The sequence below is a fragment of the Amborella trichopoda genome, chromosome 6 (assembly GCF_054954075.1).
Source record: "Amborella trichopoda isolate Santa Cruz 75 chromosome 6, AtrichopodaSantaCruz75HAP2 v2.0, whole genome shotgun sequence".
NCBI lineage: Eukaryota > Viridiplantae > Streptophyta > Magnoliopsida > Amborellales > Amborellaceae > Amborella > Amborella trichopoda.
In genome coordinates, this window is record NC_142341.1 from 52,946,947 (window position 1) to 52,957,687 (window position 10,741).

The following is a 10,741-nucleotide window of genomic DNA, read 5'->3' on the forward strand; positions in this document are numbered from 1 at the left end:
TTTTTCAAAGATAAAGCACAATCATTATTTCACTAAATTATACGGAGAAAAAACATAATTCTTTGAGGATACAAGTTAAATCTAATCTAAAATTAATTACAATATGACCTGAGAATGATCGGATGAACACTGGAACAAACACTCACTTGAACAGACAAGCCTCTCAGCAAATACACTTCAGTCCATAATGCCAATTTCAATGCTTTTAACGCTCCAGATTCAATCTGTAAATGCCACAGGACCAAATCCAGACCATCCAATAACTCAGTATCATTATAAAATCAAACCCCAATAGCAGGAGAAGGTTCATTTCTAGGACATCTCCCTGAACCTTGCAATAGCCTTCTTCTGGATCACAGTTCGATACGTGTCCCCGGACTGAGGCTCGAAGCGTGGGTCAAGAGGCTTCCTTTGTTGGCTGCCGAGCCCGGCTCTTTCACCCGTACCCTGAGCCTGGACTGGCTCTATTATCCCACTCCCATCCTTCCCTAATCCCTGTAAAACAAAAAGCCCATAATACATGTAAGTGTTTGCACTTCTTTTGCTCAAGTAAAATTTTTACATTGTCTTAGTGTTGAAAAAATCTTGGACTTGGCTGGGGACTCGCCTGCGTTGGCCTAAGGTCAGGGAGCTTGGGAAGCCAGAGTCAGAACCCCGGTACCTGCCCCCAGTAGGCCCCTAAACCTTATTTTTTATTTAAAATTCACCAGTTCGACTCGGGACTCATCCATACGGCACTGGGTAACTTTGGGACCGGAAAGAGCAGATGTCCACATTTTCAAACACTGCTTTCTCCCGAGCACTAGCCCTAAATTCACAAAACAAAGCTTCGTCCAGAAAGCATTAGGCCGAAAAGTCCGCCTCTCCAAAAAGTACACATGCAAATGCTTCATTACTGTACCACTAAAACCGTCCTATTTTTGCTTTGACGCACCAAGTACAGTTGATTTAAAGATTTGTTGGAGGTCAAATCTCAGTCAGATCCATAATCAATTTTGGAATAAACTAAGAGATGCCAAAGCATAGAAATTTTAGTCAGATCCTAATAGGGCAGTATTCCTTTCTTAATTGTTAATGTTTTTCAATACAAATAATGTTGTGCTACTTCCATAGTTTTGCATCAACAAGACCTTTCCAGTATCTCCATTTGATTTGATGAATTTATTAACACCCCCTCTCCCCCCTGTTCTGCAAAAGAAAAAAATACAACACCAAACCAGTCCCCCGAACCCACTTTCAAGAGAAGAGGAAAAGAGAAAAGTCAGCACCTCAAAAACTCACACGGCTAAAACCGCCAAAAAGGTACAAAGAGATCCAATATCCGACAGATAAAAGTTATTCAATCTTCACAGTTCATATTTTTGTCAGCAATCCTTTTGTTTCAAATTCTTCCTGGGATATTTCAGTGGTACCTCACTGAGAAGTTGTTCATATTCCATAATTCCAAAAGCATCATGCACATTTCCCTAAGCAAGCATGATTTGTCAGAGTCTGTGCTAACATGATCAGGAGCACTAGTTCAAAATGCAAATATGCAACACTAATTTGAGCAACTGACTATTTCTACAGAGAAAGGCATGTCTCAACCATTTCTCCTTGCAAAGAATCCTTGAAGTGAAACCACAACAGAGGAAATAAAAGCATTTTGCAATAAGGATAAAATAAATGAGAAGATTTTTAAGGTACACGCACCGAACCCTCTTGCCAGCCCATGTTTCGCAACATGCGTTTGCCCACATTGGTGCCATCAATGGCCCTATCTGCTGTGATCACATCATAACTCGGGCCCTCAGGCATGGCAGCCGGCCGCCCTCCCACACCAGGAGGGAATGGCATCTCACGACCTATGAGCACACATTGACAGTTAAACCAGCAGGGATGCAAAATAAAATAAAATATTTCCATCAGTTGCAATAAAATATCCTGCATCTTACAGAGTCAGATAAATCCATTAAAACTGAGATATTCATGGATCCTATCAAAGGCTTCATGCACGGCTTCATGCACAACTATAGGCGACATAAAATATCAGAACTACAGATGAAGTTGATAACTAAAAGCGAACACGCTAAATTTGTTAAATTTGTAAGGCCACTTCGTTGATTTGAAGAGTAAAGGATAGATGCATCTTCTGACACAGACATGTGCACCCAGAACAATATCTCTCCCACCCCCTTCCATACAAGATTTAATGGGCAAAGCATAGATGCCCCTTCTGGTACATACAGGCATGCCCAAAACAATATATCCATGCACCTAACAATAGGACCAATGCCTGTGCAAGTCCTTATATACATACAAACACTCCTCATACAAGAGGGAGGGAGAAAAAGTATGTACATGCATACACATAAATGTACAAGTGCAATATTGGATGTCTATCATTGCAAGTTATAGTCGATGTAAGAGAGGACACAGACGAATAAATGCACATGTAAAAACATATTAAGAAAGACTGCACATGCAAATTATAGAAAATATAAATGTATAGAGAGGGACAAGTATATATTAGCCAACCACAAAAGATGAAAGACCTTACTTCTATCTCCAATATCAAGGTCAGCCAAATCATCCACCGTTCCCAAGGACGACCCATATAGGCTCCTCCTCTCTGCAGCCCGATCCCTATACCCCGTAACTGTAGGCTGTCCTTGTTCTCTAGTCCCAGGCTGAGGCATCTCCGAAAACCTTCGCTTTGTGTTCCCTCCAACAATTGGAGCATAAGAACCCAAAGCCGAAGCATCAGTTCTAAATGGAGTTGCCACATTAGTAGTAGTAGGCACTTCATTGTCAATAGAACGATTTGGAGTAGAAACTCCACCAACACTAGGAGAAGAAGAAGAACCGGCTATATATACTGTATCTGACTTCACTACTCCTCTACCTGAGCCCCTGATAACCCCCATCAAGGTGCCCCCTGAGCTATTACTCACAGGTACAGGCTTCGCTGATAAATCTCCTGTAGCACTAGAATTGGCTGCATTATTATTAATGTTTGACCCTCGGCCCACAGATGTGAATCCAGGACCTGATCCTGTGCCCTCCTTTATGGTTTCAGGCTTGGGCTTGGGCTTGTTATCATTGGTTGATGATTGGTCATTATCAAGGACTACACGAGCTGCTTGACCCTCGTGGTTCCGTTGCTTCCACATCGACAATACATTATTCATTTTCTTCTTATTAGCTAAAATGCTACTCTTTGAAGCCAACTTTATCTCCTTTTGCTTCTCCTTCTCTTTCTTTTCAGCAGCCAGTGCAGCTGTTGCAGCAGCGTGCACTGCATCAGGTAATGAGGCTTTTTTGTTGTCATTTGAAGTTATGGTAGCAGCAGGGGCAGATATAACAACTTTTCGGTCTGATGGCTTTGACGGTTCAGTTGTGGATTTTTCAGATGCCTTGTTTTCACTCTGGTTGGCACAGGGGATGTATTGTTGCGTTTGGTTATCATATGAATACCACAACCCATTATTGCCATCATAATAGAGGCCTGCAAACAGAAACAAAGTTACATTCTATTTTTTGATAAATTATAATGCAAACTACATTCTATAGAGTGAAATATGCTTAACTGCAAGAATATCACTTTCTATCATGCATTATCTATACATATGAATGACTTACCTGTGTTCCCATCATAGTAGAATCCTGAAGCTGCATCATAGTAATAGCCAGATGCTTCATCCCATACGAAACCAGATTGGGGAGCTGATCCACCTTCAGGCATTCGGGGGGTTGAGTTCCCACCTTCTGCATGTCCCTCAGCCTGTTTATCAGGTCCTCCCCCGGCAGATTGCTTTTCATCCGGATTGTATTCTTTTGGAGCCCATCCAACAGCATCATACTATAGGAACACCAATAACAGTAGACTGTTAACAATGGCACTCCAATCATTGATTTTCTGAAGTTCTGAAATGGTTTTGAAGTTATAAATCACTGGGTCAATTCAATTCCAAAGATACGAAATGTCCCATGTTAGAGACATACACATGCATATGTTTATCTATTTCATTGTTTATTTATTTTGAAGGTCTACTCCCATACTACAAAATTATATTGCTTCACAAAGAAAGAAAAAGAAACAATGACAAGTATACAAAATTCATGCAAAAACCTGTTGGGCAAATGTAGCTGCCTCAATTGCAGCAGCTGCAAGACTGCTTGATTGAGAACCAGCAGCTGATCCAGAACCTGGTCCATGAATGCTTTTTGCATATGCGACTCTTAAAAGCTGCCCATTCTTTTCGAGTGTTGTGCCATTTGTTGCTTCCAATGCCTTTGTAGCATCATCTACCTAAAAGGGTGGCATAATACACAACATTAAAGTAATACAATGACCATTGTTGCTTAATTGAGAATTCCAAATGATGCCAGCCACTACACGTACCGAATGAAAATGAACAAAAGCAAATCCCCTGGATACATGGGTGAACTTGTCACGTACAAGGCGAAGGTCCTGCAGGTACCATATGCAACAGATTGCATAACCAAAGAACTCTCATTTCAGAAATTTCAACCAGCAAGACATTTTCATTACCATGTACATATATAATTATCATGCACTACATACCTTAATTGGAGCATGTTTAGAGAATTCATATCGAAGCATTTCCTCATCAGCATTTTCATCCAAGCCTCGAACAACTAACACATGTGTAGGTCCTGATAAACCAAAATTCCAGGTAATTACTTCCCTAGCACAGAGAATAGATGAATGCTAGGAACTGGACATGAACTACAACTCTACCAGCCTCTGAACCCTTCTTTCCTACTGGTGTGGGATTGGATGATGCTACATCAGCTGCAGGAGCATCATCAGTCCTGGGTTCATTACACTGCACTCAAACAAATCAAATGTGTTAGGATTATAAGCCATTAAAGTTTTAATAGACCTGCAGAAATTATTGAAGTATTCAGTAGCCAACCCAAAGATAGTAGAGGATTGAATCCAACGAGAGAACTAAACCAGACTCTACGCCGCATGTAGCTCCACTCTTTAGTGTACCATCCAACAAAACAATCCATTGTCTTTTTTTGGTGAGTGGAGAAAACAATCCTACATTGATTCTGTTTTTAGCTCTTTTTTTTTTGTGTTTTTTGTTTTAATGGTACATCATTTATCCATTAAACAATCCATTGTCTTAATTTAAAAAAAAACAGTCCATTCAGATTACATAGCAGCTAAGATGAGCCATATAGGCTTCTAGGATTGAATTTCCTATAAGCGAAGGGAAAAGTATCTATAAGTAACAATAAGCTCAGGAGAGGCCAATATTAATCCAAGAAAAGGCTAGTAAATCCCATTAGACCCACAGGCCAAGGCCAAGCCTGGCCTAGCTTAAATTATTTGGGACAGGGCCTGGATTTAAAACAAAGGGCCAGGTCGGCAAAGCCTAGCCACCCAGAACCCACTTATTGGCAGATCAGTTCGGGCCAGGCCGCAACAGACACCCTGACAAGCTTAAGTAATTGGCGATTGACCCGGCCTAACATTAGAAGTTCATGCAATAAGTATTCGTGCAACTAACTAACATCTGCATCTATTCACAAAACCAAACTAAATGGCCAAATTCATTATGAAAAGGCCAGTACTCAGAATTATTTATACCACAAACATATGGATTTAGCGAGATAGTTTAAAGTGGAAGGCTTAAAAAGGGCAAGGGGTAAGCCCAAAGGGACATGGTTAGAAACAGCGAGAAAAGGTATGGAGACTTCATGGCATCACTAAAGATATGGCCCTTGATAGAACAGAATGGCGAACCAGGATTCGTGTAGCCGACCCCAATTAATTGGGAAAAGGCTCTAATGATGATGACAAACATATACATTTGTGTCAACCAAACACCATGCATGAAGCACTACATTGCCAACCCATTACTGATGTTTCTACCAGACAAGGTTACAGAGTCTCCTATAAAGAAACCTGAAAGCTGGACAAACTTTCAATTCCAACTGCTGAACTACCCCAAAAAAAAAAAAACAGGACCTTTTTTTTTTGCTATTTACCTGAAAACAGGACGTTCGACGAGCAAAATTCACACAGCCACAGACAACACACATCCAATCAGATGGCATAGAGCTGCTTTTATAATTTCCTGCCTTCGGAGAAGAATGTCCACCTGTGCTTCCAGTTGGCTTACTACTGTAACACAATATAAAAATGAGATCAGATCATTGTCTAAGTATGGCAAGTACAAGGATCAAGAGATTAGATCAACGCAACAGACATCCAAATTTTAGAGAAACACTAATTGTGTATGTAAAAGACCACACTGACAGATGACCATAATAAAAAACAATGGACGTAAACCTAAAAAAATGCGCTCAGAATTAATGTGTAGGGAATGACAAGAAAAGTGTGGCTATATATAAGTAATGACAATATAAGTCCTTGAAATTGCCAAAAAATAAATAGTGGTGGTACTTCAAGAATATTGGAAAACTACTCACCAGAATGCATCGTATTCAAATCAAAATGACTTATAAATACATAAGCCTGGAAGTACTTAAAGAACCAAAAAAACATGATATTAATAGGAGAGGATCCCAAGCCCGCAAAGTGATATGCAGAGACTGTTTTCTAATGTGAAGTTTATCTGCAAGACTGCAACTAAAGGTGGTGTTTTATCTTTGACAGCCAAGTTTCATTTAAAGGAAGAAGAAAGTTACACTATAGCTATAACACAAGTGATAAACATGAAGAGGTGTCGAGGAGACATATAAAAGGGAAACAAAGATAAAATTCCTGAGCCAAAGCTCCAAGGAACCAACACCAACTCAACTAACATTGGGAAGTTAATTTATCTGTGTCAAGGAATTGCAGTGTAAGAGTATTGCAGTTGTACCAAGAAGTTCAGAACCACTGTTAGTCTGAGCTTAATCTACAAGGTCATTAGATTAAATTTCCAATTGAATTTTCATTTCCTATAAGGAATGTCTATCAAGGGAACTACTTTAAAGAAAACAACTTTACCTGTACTCAAAAAAGAGTCTCCTACCATCAACAACCAAACCATCATCTCCAACTCCATCCATCATGCTACGTGCCGCTTCCTGTGAAAAAAAATAAAAATATACCTGTGAACTAGTCATCATTAACAAGAAAATCGACATATCTACCAATTTTCAGCGAGATCTATACATACCACAGATGGAAAATCAATAAAAGCAAATCCACGAGATAAACCCGAATTCCTCTCTTTAATTATACGTACATGACGCAGAGGTCCCCACTCAGCCTGAAAACAAAAAAGCATGAGCTCATTGATGGATATGAAAGGTCACAACAAGATAATTGACATGAGATTAAAACAATGAAGTAAAATAGGTGTATTACAAGAATTTGATACAAATCTTCCTCTGTTGTCTTCTGTGATAAACCCTTCACAACAAGCGTGGCTGAGGGAGCCTACAGAAAATTGAAATACGGATTAGATTAGAAACTACTCTGGGATGCATAGAGTTCAAACATATGCATGAATATTAGACACATCAAAGGCATACCACTGACAAATTCTCATGATGTCGTCTATCATCCCGATCCCTTCGTCTCTCACTCCTATCATAGCGACCATCATCATGGCTTCCTTCTCGATAACTTCTACCACGGCTGCGGCCACGAGGAGATCTTGACCTATCTCGATCATCATACCCATAAGACCGAGACCGCTCACGCTGCCTCCTTGGTGGGCTTTGATACCTCTCTCGACTCAAACCCCTTCTATCTCTTTCACGATCACGACGTCTCCAGCTACTGTTTCTCCCATCTCTCTCAAGATCAGAATCATATTCATGCCTTCGGTAATCATAATCCCTTTCACGACTACCGTCCCTGGCTTGGTGTGGGGTACGGTGCCTAGAGTCATAATCATCAGAACCAAAATCATCACGTTCACGGCCCCCAAACCTCGCAGGCCTATCAAAATCATAATCACGGTAGCCATCGGTATCCCGATAATTACTGTGGTAGCTCTCAATGTCCTGGTATTTATCAGCATCATGGTATGAATCGATGTCACGGTACTTGTCCACATCACGGTAAGCATCGACATCACGGAACGAATCAAGGTATGGTGCCTTTTCATGCCTTCGAGGGTCCCTAATGTATCCAATATCTTCTTCAAAATCTCTTCTTCTCTGTGGAGGCCAACCACCAACAACAGGAGGTGGAGGTGGAGGTGGGTAGCTATCCCTCTCAAGTATGTCTCGATGAAAGCCACCATTCGGATAGAGGGCATCTCTTGAGTAACCATCATCAGGAAATCTCCTCCCCCCATAAGAACCACCAACCCTATCGAAACAGGTGAGCGGAAGGAATAAAGAGAAGATAATTGTGCAATGAGGCAGAAAATAAACAAAGTATGAAGGCACGCAAATCAAATACCCAATAGAGTTCGATACCACAACAATTTGAACAAAAACGAAAGAACAATATTCATTCATTGGAGAAGTAAAGGGGGTGAATGAGATACAGTTACACAATCAAACTAAAATTAGGAACTGAATTGAGCAATCAAAAGCCAGATAATATGTTTTAAGCATAGACATGAGAATATTCCATGTAACGTACTCCTAGAACACTAGTGAATATGATATCGGGTTTGGGGTACTCACCTGAAATCCGGCTCGTGGACAGAACCATACCCCTCCAAAGCCTGTGCATTAAAAAGAATAACTCAAGTCAGTGACTCATAATCAATGAAGGGGTAGACAAATCCAGTCCATATCGTCACTGGCCATGGGCTTTTCTTGATCATGTGTTTAAACGATGTTGCCAGTAAACATTTAGAACAATCACAAGAGCGACAATTCTTGTTTATCATCCTGCATAGGTGATTAAGGAGAAAACCACAATTACGCTGTTAGTTTCCCATCCTTGAGGAGGAAGAACATAGCGTCCTGGATCCATTACTTGTAGGCCCCCCTTTGGTAACCCCCGCAAAGGAACTTGATCTCCCAGGTGTTTCGAGTTCAGGTTGTTTCAATCCTATCCTGTAACGGATGCACAAACACATACGGTTACACCAATGTCAATAAAGAATCAACGAGTGCGACTCTGCCAATCCCTTGCATTGGATCCTCAAAGCCAAATCCTCAAACAAATTTGGCATCTCCAAAACCCTCAGTATGCATTCAGACATTTATCTCACGAACCAACATAGACTAAACTAACCGGGCCTTCCAATATGAAGTCGTACTATTAACCAACTGTCAAGGAGAAAATCTTATTTGTATGCATTCCGCTCAATGACATAGTTTACCAAGCTAAATACCCAAGGAGAGTATATTATCAAGCACATAAGCACCATGTAACATAAATGCAAGTGAAATAAAAACATGCAAACATCAAACAAATAAAGTAACAAAAGGAAAAGAAAAACAGAGAACCATTTAACCTTCCTCTTCCAGACATCCATAACCCATCCACAAAAAAAGATTCCCAAGAAACCCAAAAAAAAAAATTGACAGAAATTCTGAGATAATACTCCACTTTTCAAAGGACAAAATATAAATAAAAATTGAACTCCAAATCATCTTTAGTGCACAAAGCCAATGATGTTGGATGAATGGTGATGTTCTAATCAACTTAATGTGCATTTGGGTTTCCCACCCAATCTAGATTTTGATAAACATGCATTGTGTTTTTCTGTCAAATGTGGGTCTTGTAGATTATACACGCAAAATAACATCCAAAAAATGGAAGCAATGAAAATCAAAAAGTAAAAATATATCTTCACAAAAAAAGACAAATAGAAAGAGAGAGACAGAGACCATTCGTGCAGGACATCAAAAAATACAAAAAACAGAGATTTACATTTTGAGATACCTATCACGAATGGAATATAATGAGCTACTCTTGAGAAACATTATTCATTACAAAGTATTGTGTTCATTTAAATGTTCTCTGTTTATAAATTACTCGAGGTTTGTCACTGAATGAATCAAGGAAAATACTGAACCATAAAATAAATATCTTGTATGACTACTTTTTTCATTAATGCACACACATGAAAAAAGATAATTATCTTTGTTATAAGACATTTTTTAAACCATACTATAAATGCCTCCAGACATCATGATCAGTTGGTCATAAACACAATAATAGCCAGTCATTTCGCTGTCATGATAATGTCAGGACTACATTATGATCTGAGGTTAGATTTTTATTTCATTTGCATAACCAGAACCTTAAAAAGAAAAATGCTACAAACACAACCAGGCAGTCAAAATGGATGGTTGTGTGCTCATAAAAGATAAAATCCAATCTGAAAACTATAAAAAATAGAACGACCCAATGACCTGATATTATATAAGACAAGTCTCGAAGAACAAGCTCCACTCATCCAAGCAAGCACTCCTGAAACTTACCGATGGTGGGTGATACTCCATTAAATGCACTGGTAGTTGTAATTGGAACCTGCATTGATCTTTATGGGGTAGCTCTAGAGATCCCTATGAGAAATTGTACAAAATAGCCCAGAAGAAGGTTCCTCGGAATTTCAGAATACTATAAGCCAATAAATCAGATACTGGGCAATTTGTTTGGTGAAGCTGGGAAGGAGAGAACCCATTGTAGCAAGCTCATGTGTGTGTGTGTACGGGGGTGGTGGGTTTGGGGGCAACATACATACACGCAGAGACATTCGTAATGCCCATGTACTAAAAGTTACATTCTGTGTAAAATTAGCAAAACCATATGCTTCAAATGCTCAAATAAATACCACACCAGTCTTAATAAACA

At 39.6% G+C, this 10,741-nt stretch overlaps 1 protein-coding gene across 6 annotated transcripts; it reads right to left on the reverse strand.

Moving 5' to 3' along the window:
- On the reverse strand, positions 1–8,964 carry SUA (suppressor of abi3-5). 6 transcript variants are annotated; one of them, XR_016057440.1, is made up of 15 exons: positions 8,858–8,964; positions 8,614–8,654; positions 7,504–8,290; positions 7,337–7,408; positions 7,146–7,238; positions 6,974–7,053; positions 6,007–6,142; positions 4,745–4,832; positions 4,568–4,659; positions 4,385–4,453; positions 4,112–4,291; positions 3,622–3,841; positions 2,540–3,487; positions 608–1,844; positions 1–495 (listed from the first exon to the last, which is right to left on the reverse strand). XR_016057440.1 is itself a non-coding variant. In XM_088869377.1 (15 exons), exons 1-15 carry the CDS (start codon positions 8,906–8,908, stop codon positions 313–315), a joined length of 3,189 nt encoding a protein of 1,062 aa, XP_088725503.1. In that variant the 5' UTR covers positions 8,909–8,964; the 3' UTR covers positions 1–312. The 6 variants fall into 6 exon arrangements, 4 of the variants coding, with proteins under 4 accessions (XP_088725503.1, XP_011628680.1, XP_020532017.1 ...); XM_088869377.1 differs by having other exon boundaries at positions 1,693–1,844; positions 6,007–6,139; XM_011630378.3 differs by having other exon boundaries at positions 1,693–1,844.
- Positions 8,965–10,741: the final 1,777 nt, after the last annotated feature.

Coding starts and splice junctions, on each gene's coding strand:
- SUA (XM_020676357.2), bottom strand. CDS start 8,442: ATGAATGAATATTGTTCTTTCGTTTTTGTTCAAATTGTTGTGGTATCG. Junction 4,660..4,744: donor AAAGAAGGGTTCAGAGGCTG/GTAGAGTTGTAG, acceptor TTGGTTTATCAG/GACCTACACATGTGTTAGTT. Junction 4,292..4,384: donor CTTTTGTTCATTTTCATTCG/GTACGTGTAGTG, acceptor CCACCCTTTTAG/GTAGATGATGCTACAAAGGC.